At 48.9% G+C, this 18,913-nt stretch overlaps 2 protein-coding genes across 3 annotated transcripts in view; one reads left to right on the top strand and one right to left on the bottom strand.

Moving 5' to 3' along the window:
* The window catches only part of LOC143834201 (complement C4-B-like), a 53,879-nt gene extending 46,690 nt beyond the window's left edge, over positions 1-7,189 (top strand). The window contains exons 36-41 of the mRNA XM_077330797.1: positions 1,682-1,787; positions 2,427-2,516; positions 3,180-3,272; positions 4,263-4,346; positions 6,070-6,202; positions 6,676-7,189. Coding sequence (XP_077186912.1) covers positions 1,682-1,787; positions 2,427-2,516; positions 3,180-3,272; positions 4,263-4,346; positions 6,070-6,202; positions 6,676-6,817 — 648 coding nt within the window. The 3' untranslated portion in view covers positions 6,818-7,189. The remainder of the gene's footprint in view (positions 1-1,681; positions 1,788-2,426; positions 2,517-3,179; positions 3,273-4,262; positions 4,347-6,069; positions 6,203-6,675) is intronic.
* Positions 7,190-8,026: 837 nt separating this feature from the next.
* LOC143834278 (uncharacterized) lies at positions 8,027-17,936 on the bottom strand. Of its 2 annotated transcripts, XM_077330954.1 has the most exons (6): positions 17,551-17,936; positions 16,369-16,495; positions 15,063-15,188; positions 13,270-13,383; positions 9,622-10,322; positions 8,027-8,776 (listed from the first exon to the last, which is right to left on the bottom strand). In XM_077330954.1, the coding sequence occupies exons 1-6, from the start codon at positions 17,563-17,565 to the stop codon at positions 8,066-8,068; spliced, it is 1,794 nt and encodes a 597-aa protein (XP_077187069.1). In that variant the 5' UTR covers positions 17,566-17,936; the 3' UTR covers positions 8,027-8,065. The 2 variants fall into 2 exon arrangements, with proteins under 2 accessions (XP_077187069.1, XP_077187070.1); XM_077330955.1 differs by lacking the exon at positions 13,270-13,383 and having other exon boundaries at positions 17,551-17,927.
* Between the last annotated feature and the right edge of the window lie 977 nt (positions 17,937-18,913).

Raw genomic sequence — 18,913 nt, 5'->3', positions numbered from 1 at the left:
ATCCTAGCGTTTTGTCTTGTTTGAGCAGAACAAGGTCTTTTTTGTGCCTGTCTGACCAAGGATGTCCTATCTGGCTCTGAGCAATTGGTATAAAAAACGTCATCGGGAAGCACACTGAAGCCTTAAGAGATCACCAGGACAACAATCAAACTGCACAGCAGCAGCAATACATTTGTGTTATTGTTGTTGTTAGGTGCGAAGTCGTGTCCGACCCATTGCGACCCCATGGACAATGACCCTCCAGGCCTTCCTGTCCTCTACCATTCCCCGGAGTCCCTTTAAGTTTGCACCGACTGCTTCAGTGACTCCATCCAGCCACCTCATTCTCTGTCGTCCCCTTCTTCTTTTGCCCTCGATCGCTCCCAGCATTAGGCTCTTCTCCAGGGAGTCCTTCCTTCTCATGAGGTGGCCAAAGTATTTGTGTTTCATCTTCAGGATCTGGTCTTCTAAAGAGCAGTCAGGGTTGATCTCCTCTAGGACTGACCGGTTTGTTCGCCTTGCAGTCCAAGGGACTCGCAAGAGTCTTCTCCAGCACCAGAGTTCAAAAGCCTCAATTCTTTGACGCTCGGCCTTCCTTATGGTCCAACTTTCACAGCCATGCATTGCAACTGGGAAGACCATAGCCTTGACTAAACGCACTTTTGTTGGCAGGGTGATGTCTCTGCATTTGTGTAGTATAATATATATAGTATTTGTTCAAATGCAAGCCTAGTTTTTTTCCCCAGGGAAAAAAAGAGGATTGACTTCAATTCACATACAAGTTACCGTTATGGCCAAAACTAAAAATCCTATTTGTGTTTTGTTTGGTTTTTTTTTGTTTTTTTTTTGGGGGGGGGTGTTATCTTACATTCAGGGCTGCCTTCTTTTTGAGTAAAGATGCAATTACATTTGAAAGTTTGAATAGATAGAACAATCTATTGCTTGAAATTCCACAAAGTCGCTGCCAGATAAGCATTCCTGGGGAAGGTGTTATATAATGTGAGGGGGCCCTGTTTCCAGTTAACATGCTACCCGAAGGAGTCTCGAAGAGACTTTCAATGGCTTACCCCTTCCTCTTCCCACAACAGACACCCTGTGAGGTAGGTGGGTCTAAGAGAGCTCCAAGAGAACTGTGATTGGTCCAAGGTCACCCAGCTGGCTGCAGGGGGTGGAGGAGTGGGGAATCAAACCCAGTTCTTCAGATTAGAGGCCGCTGCTCTTAACCATGACACCAATCTGGCATCCAAGTGGGGATCTCTGGTCTGCTGTGGAAGCTCATTCACTGGGTAACCTTGGGTTAGTCACATGTTTAGTCTAACCTACCTCACAGGGTTGTTGTGAGGATAAAACGGAGGACAGGAGAAGTATCTAAGATTTTTTGGGTCCCTGTGGGGAAAAAGGAAGGACATAAATGCAGTAAAATAAATAAGTGCTCCAGGCTCACTACCGGACATCCATTTAAAAGGGTCTCCGGAGTCCACCTTGGAGACTGTTTATTACTATTATTAATAATAATTATTATTATTATTATTTAATTTGTTACCCACCACTCCTAGGCAGGCTCGTGGTGGGTTACAGATGTCCAGTTAACCCCCCATTAAAACCCCATTAAAATGGACAGAATGGCTGGAGTAGGCCATTCTGGACTAGATGGACCAAGGTGCCAATCTGGTATGAGGCAGCTTTGTATATTCACCTATAGGTGCCAGGATCAGGCCAGGAATGTATCTCCTTTGGAGCAAAGCAGCTGGTCCCAGTGGGAAAACTCCAACCAACAAGCGCCTCCCTCTATGACTTCTATGAACCAGGTAAGCCTGGCTGCAGAGTCTCCCCCATGGCATCTTTGGAGTTCTGACTGGAGTGGTGAGCACAATCACAAAATGGCTACCACAAAAGGCGGGGTCGATCATAAAATGGCTGCCACGGATCACAAAATGTCAGGGAGTGAGTAACAAAAATAAATCTTGGGCAGGAGCTCTATTTAACAGGCTGCCTTTCAATCTTCCCAGCCCACCAGAATCTCTGTTGGGCAAATGTCTCACCTAACCCCTCCCACAAGCTAAAAGAACTTGGTGGGCACCCAGGAAATTATCAGTGGGGGCCATGGGGGCCTGTGATGTATACAGTGGCCTTTGTTATTGTGAACGAATAAGTAATGGAGATCTTGGTTCACAATCATAATTTCTAACGTTATGTGTAGACTGTTATATTCTTGTTGTCCTTATTTAATGCAACAAGCTTGGTTGTGGGGACCCACATATTTTTACAGGCCCTGTGAACTAGCCCAAATTCATGGATTCCCCCCAACCTTGGCCTTCTCTGTAACCTCAGTCTGAGATTTGGAGATTTTATCAGTAATTCAGGACTGGGGAAATGTAGTAACTGAATTAAAGCAACACCCCTATTATATCTGTGCGTCTCTTCCCTGTCCCCCGCTTCCTCCACAGAGAAGCGCTGCAGCATTTTCTATGGCATACAGAACAAGGACCAGTTTGTGTCAGCACTGTGCTCAGAAGACGTCTGCCAATGCGCAGAAGGTAAGGCGGGCTGCCTGCCTGGGGGGCTAGAGTTAACTTTAGGGTTTTTTTTTTTAATATGGGATTGTCAGTGAGCTATTTGGGCAAGAGAGCTGCACCTGGCACAAGATGAAGAAGAGGAGCCTGGCAAACTTACTGACTCGCGTATAAGTCGAGGATGGGAAATGCTCCCTCATCACAGGCTCTCCCATCCAGCCTTCCCGTCCTCCCGCAATACAGAAAAGTCAAGAGGATGAAGAGCTGCTGGGTTTTGTACCCCGCTTTTCACCCACAGAAACCAAAATAATAGCTTGGAGGAAGTGGTTAAGAAGAGGAAGAAGTGAAGGCAAAAGGGAAAAAAAGATCAGTGTCCCTCAGTCAAACTGTTGATGACCTACAAGCTGCCAGAGCAACGATTGGCTGGCTGGAGCAGGCTTTTATTTCAATTACTGTATATACCCGCGTATAAGCCGAGGAGGGCTTTTTCAGTGTGCAAAAAGGTGCTGAAAGACTAGGCTTATACGCGAGTATACAGGGTAAACAACCAGGGGGTCTGGTCTCCCAAATCCCTTCCCTTCCCTCGTAGGGACATCAGCTGTTTCTCTTCCACCTGAATGGCAGGAGCCCTCCCCTGGGATTCTGATTGCCTCTTTTCCTCCCCTACCCCACCCCCCCTACCCGCAGGTGCCTGTCCACGTCTGAAACGAACTCTCCAAGAAAGGATCACAGAAGACACTCGCATGCAGTTTGCATGTTACGATCCCCGTGTACACTATGGTAAGCGTTTGGCTCTGGAGCACAGACCCCGGTGGGCCTGTTTGGCTTTAGACTCTTTCATTCCCTCCAAGCCTTTTTCGATTTTCCAATGCTCACACGCCACAGCTCAGATCCTTCCATTTCTCCGTTCTTTAACCTGGTTGCCTGTGTGAAATTGTCTTCTCGCTGTTGAAGCCTGGCGGAAAGTGAACTGCAAGCATTCCCTCTAAGCTGTGCTCTTGAGCGGCCATTCGTTAACCCAGGAAGGACAGGAGAAGAGGCCTGCTGGGCTAGACCAGTGGTCAATCCATCTAGTCCAGCATCCTGCCTCACAGGGTGGCCAGCCAGTTCCTCTGGAGGGCTGCCGAGAGGGCATAGAGGCTGAGGCCTTCCCCTGAGGTTGCCTCCTGGCTCTGGGATTCAGAGGTTTAATGCCACTGAACGTGGACGTGTCCCTCAGACACCACGACTAGCAGCCACTGATAAGACTTCTCCATAAATCTGTCTAATCCCCTTTTATAACAGCACAAGAAGAGTCCTGTTGGATCAGACCAACGGCCCATCTAGTCCAGCATCCTGCCTCACAGGGTGGCCAACCAGTCTGGAGAGCCAACCACAGGGCAGAGAGGCTGAAGCCTCCCTCTGAAATTGCCTCCTTCTATTGGTACAGTGAGGCTTACTGCCTCTGAATGTAGAGGTCCTCTTTAGTCCCTTCAGCTAGTAGCCACCGATAAACGTTTCCTCCATGAATCTATCGAATCCCCTTTCAGAGCTGTTTATTCCTGTGGCCATCACTACATCCTCTGGCTGTGATTTTGTGTCTAGTCTGAAGATGAAATACCTCTTGCATCGCTCCAATGGGGACCAACAGACGCCATGTTTGGAATCACCACTCAAGGGGCAGCCTTAGACCAATCATGCGAGGCAATGTGCTTTGTTAACCCCTTATTTTCTTAAGTTTCCTGGCTGAAAATAGCCTGTCCTTCCACTGCCTTTTTTTGCCACCCGCAGCGTACCGGGTTCGAGTGGAAAGTGAGAGCCAAGAAAGCGCCTTCCGTGTCTACAAAGTTACAGTCCTGGAGCCCTTGCAGTTCAGTGAGTGACACTTTTTTTTTGGGGGGGGGGGATTGAGCACCAACTTAGAGCCAGAGCTTCTTTGCAGCCCACAAACAAATGGACAGCTAAATCTCCACAAAATCTGGATATGCAAGATCAGATCTGCACGTGGCAATGGTCTGTCAAGGGATTGCCAGCTTCAGCAATTACAGAATAGCTGTCCAGACATCCTTATCCATTGTTGTTCCTCTATATATTTATGAAACAGCCTAGGGGGTGGGACGTGTCCAGCTGTCCAAGTTGGAATAGGGCCAATCAGGGTGCAGCCAACTTTGCCCTGATTGGCCCTGCCCCTGCAGCTCCCGCCCTCCGTCCCTGGACTAGACTAGCCTCTTTGCTCTCAGACGCCTCAGTGCCTGGAGCCAGCAGCGGGTAAGGGGAGAGGCCCTGGGCAAAGGGTCTTGGTGGAGGACCTCCTAACGAGGGCCTCTTGGCCTGCTAGGCTGGGCCTGCTGATGAGGGCATCCCGGCCTGCTGACTGCTCCTTAAGACTGCTAAGGAGCTGACTAGCTGACTGCTAAGGAGCTCTCTCCTGGCCCTGCTAACGAGCTGCCCAGCCCCCACCTGCCCCACTTGATCTGGCTGCGAGCTGCGGCCCAAAGCCACCTAAAGCTGCCTGGCCAGGGGCCAGGGGCAGGGACCCTTTCAAGGCCCTTTCTTAGGAACGGGCTTTGAAGCTAGTTACAACAATACAATAGTTTCTAAAAAATTGACCAAGTTGAAATTGTTACAATCAGTATGTATTTTATAGTTTGGTGTAGCCAGTTTGGTGTAGTGGTTAGGAGTGCGGACTTCTAATCTGGCATGCCAGGTTCGATTTTGCACTCCCCCACATTCAGCCAGCTGGGTGACCTTGGGCTCACCACGGCACTGATAAAACTGTTCTGACCGAGCAGGAATATCAGGGCTCTCTCAGCCTCTCCCACCCCACAGGGGGTGTGTTGTGGGGAGAAGAATGGGAAGGTGACTGTAAGCCGCTTTGAGCCTCCTTCGGGTAGAGAAAAGCGGCATATAAGAACCAACTCTTCTTCTTCTTCTTCTTCTATTTATATTTATTACTTTTTAGTTAGCTATATTATCATTGTTGTTATTATTATTAAATTTATTTCCTGCCACTCCCAAGACCGGCTCGTGGCGGGTTACAACATCCAATAAAAAACCCGTTAAAATGGACCACAAAAATACAGATACATGGTAGAAAACCTCCAACTCCCCCCTGCCACCCCCCACATCCCAACCTCTGGAGGGAAGGAAAGAAGTCAAGATCACAACAATTACTGTTTAACACCTGTGGGCCGTTCACAATAATTACTGCTCACAATAATTATTATTTAACACCAGCCGCTGCCCCCAGCCTGCCATCTTGCAAGGGTTAACAATAAAAATACAATACGCTCATATGTTCTGGCTTTCCCCTTTGCTTGTGGCAAAAGGCAGAGGCATAATTTCAGAGGCCTCATAGATAAACTTTCACCCTCGTTAAGCACACGGGCCTGGAAGGTTATCCTCACGGTATACCTTCCTATCCTGGTCCAAGGAAATATAATGCAGACGCAGAACGAAACCCATGTTTCGTACTAGTATGGTTGATTATTCTGGTTTCTCACCTGGCTGTCCCTACGATCTCACCTTCAGCAAGACTGCTGCATAAAGTATCCTCAGCACATTTTCGATTCTTGCCGCCCCCCCCCCGTCCCCCCAGCTGCAGACATAACGGTCTCCACTGACCAGACCCGACGTTTCGTGGTCCGTGCAGCGTGTCGGACACGCCTGGCTCCAAACAAAGAATATCTCCTGATGGGACGTGATGGAGAAACGCGGGACTCTGAAAGCCGGTAGGTTAGGGAGGGCGGAGGGGGAGGGGGATGCATCCTGGACTGAGAGGATAAGTTGGTAGCCAGAAATGTCGATCATCGACAGGAAGGCTGGGTCAAAGAAGGGAGCCGTGCCCTGACTGGGATAGTTTAATAATTTTTGATATATATTTTTTTAATGTGTTAAACATTTATCAGGTGACATATATGGTCATGCCAACCCCCCCCCCCCCAAATGGTCATATTCTGCACGATTGCACCACTTCTGGGGTTTCTGAAAGCCTGAAGATTGTTTTGATGGGTTTTTCAACTGAAAAGAAGTTGAGAACGCTGGGTTAGATTGACAGATGAGATGGGAGAGGCCGAGAAACCTTTCCACCAGCTCTCTCCTGTGCTCTGCACTCCCACTATGTCGGCAAATGCAGATGTAGAAACAGGCAGATGGGGGTGGGCTATGCCGGGCATTCTCATGTTCTGATTCCACCTCTCCGCAGCCCCCAGTACCTGCTGGATATGAACACCTGGGCAGAGGAGCTGCCAGACTCTAAAGACTGCAAGGCCACCAGGAACCGTAACAGGTGCCACGGACTCCAGGGTTTCATGAGTGCCTTTGCTGAGAACGGCTGCCGGGTCTGAACCAAGAGCTGGACCAGAATCCCATGTGTGCGCACGCTCTTTCTCCCAGCCTCGCCTGCCACTTTGTCTCTAAACAGACCTGCTGATGCCAGAATCCCTTCATGGCTGCGTTTCTGCTTTGCATTTGAGGGACTGCAGAACATGGAAGAGGAGTCTTGCTGAAGCAGACCAAGCTGGCGTTTCTTGGGTGGCATTTCCATGGCCAGTGGGGTTCTTACCAGCGGAGCATAGACACGAGAGTCTTCTGTTGTCCCCCCCAAAAAAAAAACCTCCAATAAGACTTTAGATAGGACTTCCCAAACCTCCTGGGTTCAGCCGCATGGGTGCCAAGCCATCCTACAATAAACATGGGTCATATTTTTATGCTTTTAACTATGGTTGTGGTTTTTCTAGTGTCTTGGCTGCCCCCAATGTGCATCTTTAAAACTGCTCTTAGAAACCTGAAGAAAAATAGTTTTTCCTTGGGGGGGGGGGAACGAGGCTAAAACACACTTTGGCCACCCATAAAATTAGGTCAAGGCATGAACTGTCAGCTTATTTACCCCACTAGCAAGAAAGCCCATTGCAACCAGGAATGCAATGGGTGCTAGGAACCAGGGGACCCCAGCAGGTGCAGATCTCTCTCTCAACAGGAGCCATAGGAGGTAATCAGGGCTCCTAGCAGGGGAATCAAGGCTGTTTGTAGTTTGGGGCTCATTTGCAGTTTGTCTCTGTCTCTCTCACTGGCAGCAGGAGCCATAGCAGGTAATCATGGGTTGTTTGCAGTTTGGCAGGGCTCTCTGTGTCTCTCTCAAGTGTCTGAGAACAAAGTGGCTAGTGTCCAGGGAAGCACAGGAGCTGTAGAGGCAGGCCCTATTCTAACTCGGACACCCCGGACTCATTCCACCCCCCAGGCTGTTTCACAAATATTAAGAGGAGCAATGGATAAGGATTTGTCTCCTTTTCTTATTCCCCGAGGCAGCTGACGTCCTCCTCCTCCTCTTGTCCTCACAACCCAGTGAGGTAAGTTAGGCTGAGAAAGCATCATTGGACCAAGGTCACTCAGCAAGTTTCCATGGCAGGAGTCCCACAAAGGCTCAAAGTCAGAAGTTGACAGTGAGCCGGATGATAGTCCCCCTCTCCTCCCAACAAAACCTGCTAACCCCCCCAACGCCGCAAGGATCCCCAGTCCCAAAAAGACAGCACTCCAGGCAACCATGATTTCTCAAACAAACAACTTTATTTCCAGACAACTTGGGGAACAGGCATTTATCTCCGACGCCGTTGGTTGAAGAGGAACGTGGCAAGGGCATCCCGTACCCGTTCTCCTTCTTCCAGCATCCTTTGGTTTTCCCCGCAAGTAGGCCTCTCCTCTTCCTCCCAAGCAAGAGTCTCCTGTTCCGGAACGTCCAGGGACACGTCGTGCCCCTTCTCCTCGCAAATATTATGCAGAATGACGCATGCCATTAGGATGGGGTTGACGTTATTCAGAAGCACGTGCAGGCGCTCCGTCAGGCAACGCCAGCGCGCCTTGAGACGGATGAAAGCACGTTCCACCACGCTGTAGGCACGGCCCAGGTTTTGGTTGAAGTGCCTCTGCACCTTGTTACGCGGTGAAAGGTATGGCTTCATGAGCCAACGCCTTAGAGGATAGGATTCGTTGGCGATCACAAGCGCCGGGACCTGGACGCCCTCCATAGTCACTGTAGGGTTTCCCGGGACAAACACTCCTGCATCCATGGTGGAGCGCAAGTGGGAGTTCTGGAACACAATGGCGTTGTTTTTCCTACCACTCTGGCCCACCTCCACGTCAATGAAGCGGCCGCTGCAATCCACTGTCCCCTGGAGCAGGACGGAGCAGAAAAACTTCCGGCTGCCGTAACCGTTGCTCCTTCCTTTGGGGGCGCGGATTGGAATCTGACTCCCGTGCACAGCCCCAATGCAGTGGGGGAATCCCAGGCGCCTGAAGCCATCCATGTTCTGAAGAGGAAATTAAAAAGTTGGGTTAAGAAACACATGAATCTTGCGTGAAGACAAGAGCCCCTCCGCGGACTTTCCCACTGGATTCCCACATATAGGTGTAACGCAGTGGTTCTCAACCTGGGGGTGGGACCCCTTTGGGGGTCGAACAACCCTTTCACAGGGGTCATGGCAGGGCAAACATCTTGGCTGGAGGGGCACCATCCATACCACAGCCTTGCAAGGTAGATTGAGGCAGCTCATTAGTCTGTCTGGAACATTGGAAAACAGTGAGATCGGTATGTTGGGACAAGAGGCAGGACTGAACTGAGAAACGCCGGGGGAAAAATAATTTATATACAATCATGAACAATGGATCTTCACGCCATTAGTCAGTTTTGGTTTAATTTCCGAAAGAACACTTGCATAATTTTATGGTTGGGGGTCACCACAGCATGAGGAACTTTATTAAATGGTCGTGGCATTAGGAAGGTTGAGCACCACTGATCTATATGATGGGAAGGATGAGACCGAGGAGGACTGTCTGAAATCCAGAGGCAGAGGAATCATGCCATCAACTGGCTGATTAGAGCAAGGAGAGACACACAGGAGTGGGGAGTGCAGGAAATAAGCACCTGTCACAAGACAAAAATTCCACAACGCCCTCACCGGCCTGGGAATAAGTCTAAGGAAGATGGTGCAGAAGATGGGCTGATGGGCAACAAAATCTCCCACCTTTCAGAGGGAGATTTCAGAGGGAACTGTATTAAAGGGTCCTGGCGTTAGAAAGGTTGAGAACCACTGATCTAACGTTACTGCGCTACAATTTCAACTTTAGGGGGGCGGAAGGCAAGAGGAGAGCTTACCGTTCCGATTTCTGTGCCCAGGCAGATGACCTTCCGAGAGAGCTCGGCCTCCATCGCACAACACACCTCCAGCATAATTTGCCCTGTGGTTGAAATTCCGATCCCAAACTGCTGAGAGATAACGCGGTAGGGGGCGGTGTTGGCCAGGTACCACACAGTAGTAGCAACCCTCTTCTCGACCGGGATTGGGGAACGCATATTGGTGGTTTGCCTCTCCAACCTCCCTCGAAGCATGGACACCAGCTCCTCGAAGGTGTTGCGCGTCATCCGAAAGTTGGCGAGCCACTCTTCGTCGCTCCAGGCTGAGACGACAAAGTTTTCCCACCAGCCTGTGTTTCTTTTCTCGGTCCAGACTCTCTTGGGGAAACGCACCGCGGTCAGCCCACACCATTTTCTCCTCGCAGCATGTCTCTTCCTGAGAAAGGTCATGAGACAGTGGACATGCCTAGAAGCCATGGCTCTGGGCCACCATGGTCTCCACCTGCGTTTCCTCTGGAGCAGTCGTCTCATGTAGAACGCGCAGTCGTCCATGATGGCGGTCAAGATGGCGTTAATCAGACTGATGACTGCGCTCAACTGCACCAGAAAGCCAATCATCCTCGGATCCACCAAGACGGTTTGATTCTGTGCATGTGGTGCCTCACCTTGCCTCTCCCAAAGCCGAACCGGAAGTGGTGGCAAGGCGTGGCCGAGGTGGGAATCTAAGAGGAAATAGAGCTCATGGTCATTCCGTGGGGGTAAATCCACAAACACTACTAGGTAGAACATAGGTTTGAAGGTGATGTTCACCTTACAACTGTACCACATCTATTGAGAACCGCAATTGGAATTCCGCAAGGTAATGGCCCAGATTTTTGCATCCCCTTTGGGCTGTTATGGTTTTGCATTATAATGCAATTGTGGATTCAAATGGTTGGTCTGAAGTAGCACAATAAAATCAGAGTCCAGCAGCACCTTTAAGACCAACGAAGATTTATTCAGGGCGTGAGCTTTCGCGTGCAAGAACTCTTCCTCAGAAGCTCACGCCCAGAATAAATGCAACTGTGGTAATTTTTGTTTTTTAAATCGGACTTGGAGGGAGAGGGGTGCAATTGATAGTCTTAAAAGCACAGAGAAATCACTGGCAGTCTTCAAGCAAAGGTTGGATACACACTTTTCTTGGATGCTTTAGGATGCTTTGGACTGATCCTGTGTTGAGCAGGGGGTTGGACTAGGCCTGTATCGCCCCTTCCACCTCTATGATTCTATGAAATATGATGCCAAAATCTTCACTTCTTTAAACTTCTGTGTATGTCAGGTACTAGGAGAGGCGCCACATTCCTGCCAGATAGGCCATTTTAACCAGGGAAACTCATCTCTGGAGACCAGAGGTCATTCGGAAGATCTCCAGTTCAATGTGGAGGCTGGGATCCCTACGGACAGGAAAATGAATAGGGATTCGAACCTCTATCCCCACAATCTTCTAACCCAGCCTTCCTCAACATTTGTACTGTTGAGAAACCCCTCTTGAGAAACCCCATATCTCAGCACTGGGGACAGAGGACACAAACTCAAAATCAAGTGTTGAGAAAACAAGCTCAACCAGGACTGGGACTAGCCCCAGGTCACCCAGCTGGCTGCATGTGGAGGAGCAGAGACTCAAAACCTGCCCACTAGATTAGAAGTTGCTGTTCTTAACCACTGCACCAAGTTCTTTTGAAACCTACGATCTTTTAATGTTAATTTTATGAATTAAAATTTCATGCTTCAATGATGAGACCCACCCTAAGACTTTGGGGAAGGGTGAAATGTATATACTCGAGTATAAGCTGACCCAAATATCAGCCGGGGCACCTCATTTTACCACCAAAACTGGGAAAACCTATTGAGCATAAGCCTAGGGTGGGAAATGCAGCAGCTACTGGTAAATTTCAAAAATAAAAGTAGATACCAATAAAATTGCATTAATTGAGGCATCAGTAGGTTCAATGTTTTTGAATATTTATTTCAAAGAGGGTCAACGAGAACAATATGGTATCAACAATAACTTAAAAAGTGCAAAAACTTTAGCCCAATCAGCAACCAAGCTAAAACACAAGAGTTGAAATCCTTCAAAACTGGATTAGGGCTGATCCTGCGTTGAGCAGGGGGTTGGACTAGATGGCCTGTATGGCCCCTTCCAACTCTATGGTTCTATGATTCTATGATTCCTCTTCATCATTCGTGTGGCCAAACAGAGCTTCAACTTTAGCTGGCGTGAGGGCTGTCAGCATAGACATTGTCATTATCAGTTTGCAGTCATCCCCATCACTGCTGTCGATCTCGTACAAAGTGCAATCATCCATAGCAGGGATAGTCAACCTGTGGTCCTCCAGATGGTCATGGACTACAATTCCCATGAGCCCCTGCCAGCATTTGCTGGCAGGGGCTCATGGGAATTGTAGTCCATGACATCTGGAGGACCACAGGTTGACTACCCCGGATCCATAGCATCACTAATGCCACATTTTCTTGAAGGCTCTTTGCACCATGCCCTCTGGAATCTCTTCCCATGCATCACGAACCCAGCTTGCTATCAATTCTATGTCGAGCTTCATCGGATTTCCAACTTTTGTCAGTCGGGCTCGACCAGATGACCTCCATTCATGTCTCATGTCTTGCTTTAGGATGCTTTGGGCTGATCCCGCGTTGAGCAGGGGGTTGGACTTGATGGCCTGTATAGCCCCTTCCAACTCTATGATTCTGTATCTCATCTTTCGCACACGGTGTTTGAAAGGTTTATTTAAACACAGTTCTAGGGGCTGCAACACAGATGTGAGCCCACCTGGAATAATGGCCAAAGTAACTTGAGAAGACTTGGCCAATTTTTTTTATGTCATCAGATGTGTGAGCTCTGAACATATCCCAGAACTAGCAATGATGTTTTTTTTCTTTAAGGCGGCTCCTGGTTGTCCATTCCAAATTCCTCCCAGCCATTTTTTAATTCCGTCTTCATCCGTTCGGCCTTTAACATGCGTGTGCCCTGTAATTCGTGGTGGGGATTTGACCTTTTTAGGCAAGGTCTTTTAAAAATAACAACCGGACAGAGCTTAGTTCCACTAGCCAAACATGAAAGAACTACTGTGAAATTTTTTTTTTTTTAATTTCCTGTGTTTCCGAGTAACCTAGTTTGGTCTCCCAAACTTGCCATAGTTCCGTTGCTTGGAAGATCAAAGGTCACAGGCGTTTCATCCATAGTCCCACAGTATCTCCCAGGTCATAGCTATGGATCCTTCTTTGTTTAATGATTGAATGAATGGAATGGCAGCACTTTATCGCCAAGGTCTCTTGGCAACTTTTGTGAAATCTTTGTTCTTTGCCGCATACATAGGGCAAACCTATTCATGAAGCGGGAGCACCATCCTCCTGACGCAACGAAGTTCTCAATGCCTGGTGCTTTTAATTTGTCATCTTTAGCCATTTCAAGGGCACGTAAGCGAATTTCCCTGCGTGTTACGTAATAGCCCTTTCGACAACACTCCATGACCCAGGTATGCAATTCAGTCTCCAGAGCCCCATATGAAGAGGTTGGACCACGTTGAGCTTTTTTGGCCTTGGGGATCTTTTCCAAGGCCGCTTTCATTTTCCGCCAGTTCCTCACTTGTCTTTCGTCAACACAAAATTCCTTACTTGCGACAATGTTGTTGCTTTCCTCTGCTCTCGACACAACCTTAAGTTTGAAACCAGCTTCGTAGGACCTGCGTTTTCGTTTTGGTCCAGGATTAGAAGCATTGGGATCCATTTCTAACAGGATTTAAAAAAAAAAAAGGCTTTGAAAGAGAACGCCACACCGGAGCGACTGAATTCTCAAAATATACCGTAAGCCCTGCTCCAAAAAGAAGCCCCATACTTAAAAGAGGTCAAATGACAGTAAAAAAACGGTGGTGTCCAGGCAACTTATATATATAAACAAGTAAAATCAATTGGCAATAGAATGCAGAAAGATAAATAAAATATAGCAGACTGAGTACAGTAAATAAATGTACTGTATATCCAAGATCAGAGATATACCGGTACTTGTATTCAGCAGTGCTTGGATGGAGCAAGGGGGTGGGACCAAGCATGGGTAACAATGTAAAGGCTACATCATTGGTCACAGCCCTGGGAAGGGCAGGATAAACCTCCACCACCTCCCGTCTGGTTATGAGACAGAGATTAGAAGGACAGTGAGTAGACCCAAGCCTGGTCTTGGGCTTCAGCATGGGCCTATTGGGTCAGCATGGACCTATTGGGTCAGTATTACTCTCTGCCCTTCTCTTGTCCAACCTCTGCTGTACCTCCCTTGGCCCACAGCCACAGAATTCCCAGCCCCATCTGGGCCCCTCCGACCAGCCATCTTCTCCCCACATGGGTCCCTTGGGTGAAAGCAGTCATCCCTAACCCCCCTGCCAGCCTGGCCTAACCAACTGCACTAAAAAAAAACCCCACCACACCCTTCTTAACCCTCCCCGCCAACCCTAACCGAACTGCTACAGAAAGAAAAATCTAAGCCCTGTGAGAGAGAAAAAGCCTCCCAGATCCCCAATAGATATCTCCAGGAGGCCTCCCCCCCACACACACACACCCTAGGCTAGATAAAAACATTCCTTTCTGTTTCACCAGACCTTCTTGGGACTAAAAGCTAGTGCAAAATACCATGAGGTTCTGGCTGCCACCACTAGATGTCGCTGTGGCTACATTCAGGAGAACCTTGGAGAGAGAAAACTTCCCCTGCCCAGGCAACAGGGGGGACAGCGCAGACTTAATCTTCCACTCTCCACTGCCACTATAGGGCTAGTTGTGTCTTTCTTGTCTGCATCCTCCGTCCCTTTCTCGACCCCCCCCTCCTCCGGACCGACGTCTCAGAAGAAGCTTCTCCTGTCACTCTTGGCTTTTCTTGTGGTTTCGGGGACCGGGTCGCACTCCGGGGACGTTCCCCTATGCTTCTCGGGAGTCAGTGTTGATTCACACACCTCCCTGGTTGCAGCTGCCATCTTGGATGGTGGGCGGTCACGACTTTTCCTCTCTCCAGGCGTGGCTCCATCTCTCGCCGGGCTCTGCTTCCCCGGCCCCAGACAAGAACACTCACACTGCGGCAGAGAACGCTCGAGTATAAATTTAGGGGGGGCATTTTCAGAATAAAAAATGTGCTGGAAAAGTCGGCTCATACACGAGTATATACGGTATATACCGCCCTCCCCTGAGCAATCTGGGAGGGCAGTATATAAATCCAATCCTATACATAATAATAGTAAGATTTTGCTTAATTATCAGAGCAATCGTGGCCCACAATCATCTGAGAAACTTCAGAGGTAGACAAGGTCTGAACCTTCCTCTCCCTTAGATTCATGCATTTATTTGTGCATTGAATACTGCCAGGTGTGGAAGGGGAGGTGTTGGGCCACCCCAAAATTGGCGAAGGAAACCTCAGCCGGACTCCTTACCTGAGTTGTAGTGTGAAGCCACCTGCCTCTCTGTGATCTTTGGTGGGTCAGGCAGCCAAAGCATCTCCCCTCCTTCCAGGCGGCAGATCAAATCAGGTTTTGGAACTGGGTTTCCTGCATTTGTGTCTAGTAAGGAAACAGAGAGAGGGTCAGGAACACTCTTGTCTATCCGTTTCTACGAGAGCACAAAACAGGGAACAGTCATCAGCACTTTCAGATATATTTGTCTGCCCTTTCTGATCACATAACTGATTTAGCTATAAAGGCCTGCTAAGATCCAAACAGTTTGAAGGCCTTGTTCTTAAAAGAAAAGGCGGCCAGAAAATTACATGACTTCATTTATACCCTGCTTTCTCCTTCCAGTGGAGAACTAAAGTGGCTTCCATCAGTCGCCTCTCTTCCATTTTATCTTCACACAACAACCCTGTGAGGTAGGTTAGGGTGCGAGTGCGTGACCAGCCTGGCAAGCTTCCAGGGCAGTGAAGACAGCCAAACCTGGGGAATCCAGATTCAATCTAGTCCAACACTCTCATCTAATCCCTGCCCACACTGGCTCACCAGAAAATCCGAGACTTCATGGGGCAGCACTGAACACAGAACTTTCTGTGGGATTCTAGTGTCTGAGAGGCCAAAGGGTCTCCATTCAATCCCCTGGAATCAGGTTGCAGTTGCTAGGAAATGCCTTTTTCTATTTAATAAAAATAATTATCTTGATAGATTAATTCTCTTAGGGTTGCCAGCTCCTTGCTGAAAACTTAGGCATGCCAGCCTCCAGCTATGACTCCTGGAATTACAGCTCATCTTCGGATGGTAAAGGTAAAGGTATCCCCTGTGCAAGCACCGGGTCATGCCTGACCCTTGGGGTGACGCCCTCTAGCGTTTTCATGGCAGACTCAATACGGGGTGGTTTGCCAGTGCCTTCAGATGAGCTTCCCCAAATAAAATGGCGACTTTGGAGGGTGGACCTCTCTGGCATTATACCCCTAGGGGTCCCTGTTCTCCCCAAGTTTCACCCCCAAATCTCCAGGAGTTTCCCAGCCTCGCTCTGGCAACTACTCCCCTAGATGCTACACAAGGCAACTTGAAATGTGGGTTTTCCTGTCAGAAACCATTTCTTGTTAATTATTTCACTCTTAGCTTAGCCCTTTTTTAGCCTAGCTCACTGAGCCTCCAGGGAGGGCGGTATATAAATATATAATAAATAAACAGAACACGGGGAAAGGAAGATATTGTCTGGCTCAACTGAATAGTGAGGCCTAAACTCAGAACCTGTAGGCCCAAGAAGTTGGTAGGCCGGGACTCTTACCCAGGGAGGCCACGATGCTGTAGTTTTCCTGCATGACTTCCTTGTAGAGGGCTCTTTGCTCTGGATCCAGCAGGGCCCACTCGCCCTCTGTGAAATATACGGCCACATCTTCAAAGGTCACAGGGGCCTGACAAAGAGAGAACGAGAGTGATATTTCAGGACATCCCCAGAGAACTGCCAGGCCAGAAGGTTAGCTGTGCACTGGTTGAAGAAAACACCTGGCTTTTCTTCACCCCCCCCCAATAAATTAAATAAATAAAAGGCTACGGGGTTTCAAAAATCCTGACTGGGGTAGAGAAAGCAGAGAGACGGAGCTTTTTCTCCTTCCCCTTAATACCTGGACTTGGGGGCAACCAATGCATTTGACTGACAATAGGTGCAGGTCAAAAGCAAAGACTTTTTCAGTCGATGAGTAATTAAGCTTTACACAATTAAATCAGTGCCCAATGGCACCTTTAAGACCAACAAAGATTTATTCAGGGCGTGAGCTTTCAGACCTTCTTCTCGTCAAGTTCACACCCTGAATCAATCTTTGTTGGTCTTAAAGGTGCCACTGGACTCTGATTTTATTGTGTTCAGACCAACACGGCTTCCCATTTGAATCTAACCTTTACACAAAGTACTTGTTGGATCCCGCAGGGCACCTCTTAACTACTTAGGTCAGGGGTCGTCAACCTGTGGTCCTCCATATGTTCATGGACTACAATTCCCATGAGCCCCTGCCAGCAATGCTGGCAGGGGCTCATGGGAATTGTAGTCCACGAACATATGGAGGACCACAGGTTAACTACCCCTGACTGAGGCAGAGGAATCGCCGAAAAAACCCAAGTCCCGCTCGTAGGCAGCTACTAAAAGGAACCTCCATATCCAGACCAAACCTCTGAAACTCAGCGCCTGGGGGGGCGGGGGGGAGAACAAGGGGAGAGTGAGGCCTCAGCCTTTTTGCCCTTATTTGCTTTCGGGCTTCTTTTATTCTGGGGGTCCTTTTTTCCCCGCCCAGTTCCTTCTTGGGATGCATGAAATGAGTCTCCCATTGCAGGGCGCTCCTGAGCACGTGCAGAGCGCATCTCTCCGCTCAGGAGAGACAGACACATTTCCCCCCTACTCCTGGCCTGGGGAGAGAGGGTTGCAACTTGCAATGCAAGACACAAACCCTTGCACAAACCCCAGCGAGGCACCTACCCAGCGACGCGCCATGGGTGGGTCTGCAGCGGCGGCTTCTCTGCTCTCCTCTTCCGACCCCGGCGTCTTCCCCGTCCCTCTTTGCACGACCCTCCGAGGAAGCAGGCAGCCGCTCTCCTTCCGGCGTTGCAAGAAGAGTTGCAAAGCGAAGCAGCCGGCCCACTCCGGAGCAGCAGGGGAAGAGGGGGAGGGGCCGGCGCCCCTTGCGCCAATCCGAGGGGCGCGTGCACAGTCCCCCCTCCAAAGCAAACCTCCGCTTTGCAAGGATGAAAAAGAGCGCGAAAAAGAAAAAGGCGGCCGGGGGTGGGGGGTGGAGTGGGTGTTCCTCTTGAACTAGAATCGGAGGGGTGGAAGGCGCCGCGCCAGTCATCTAGTCCGGCCATTCCCAATCGTTTTATGGCCACTGCCCCTTTCAGAGGACAAAATTTGAGTCCAGTAACACCTTGAAGACCAGCCAAGGTGTATTCGAGGCGGGAGCTTTCGCGCGCAGGCACGCTTCCTCAGACCGTGGGACAAAAATCATCAGAGTGCAGATAAGAGGAGAGAGTAGAATAGTAATGGGTTATTAGACAGCGTCGCAACAAATATCCGGCAGGATGATGAAGATTGGATAGTTCCTTTCCAGGATAACAACTGTTCTTTGGGTTCGGTTGTCTTTCATAAAAGCAAAGGGGGTATAAAAATGTCAAGGTTAGTGATTAATGGCAGACGCTTTCCCAGTTGTGGGAAGAGGCAATGAAAAGAGACTAGTCCCATCCACTTCCATTGCTAGTCCCATCTGTTTCCACCCATCTCTCAGCTGCCCTCTGAAGAGTTCTTCCCAGGTTGCAGTGGGCTGGCTGCTTGCTCAGTGAGCTAGGCTAAAAAAAGGCTAAGCTAAGAGTGAGATAACCGTACTCCACCTACGTTGCCTAATATATAAGCAAGACATTTCTAGAACATTCAACCGAGAAAAGCATGTGTTCATGTTTCCCCCCTCAAATGCATGAATTTAAACACACACAAAGGCAAAGATTACATGATTTCTTTTTCTTTCCCTTGAGGAAATTAATGACGTCGTCAATTAATGACATCAGATGAGACAAAAAGGGTATTGGTATAAGAGTTGGAAAGGGCCATTTAGACAATTAATCCAATCCCCTGCTCAATGCAGGATCAGCCTAAAGTATCATGTCCCCTCTTGACCTCCTCTTCTCCAGTCCTTTCCTCATGATCCCCAGGCCCTGGATCATCCTCATTGCTCTCCTCTGCACCCTCTAAATTTGGTAAAAGAATTGTTTTTATACCCTGCTTTTCACTGCCCAGAGTCTCAAAGCAGCTTAAAAATCTCTTTCCCTTCCTCTCCCTACAACAGACATCCTCT

This window comes from Paroedura picta, chromosome 3 (assembly GCF_049243985.1).
Source record: "Paroedura picta isolate Pp20150507F chromosome 3, Ppicta_v3.0, whole genome shotgun sequence".
Classification (NCBI taxonomy): domain Eukaryota; kingdom Metazoa; phylum Chordata; class Lepidosauria; order Squamata; family Gekkonidae; genus Paroedura; species Paroedura picta.
This window is presented reverse-complemented; position numbering and strand designations above follow the sequence as displayed.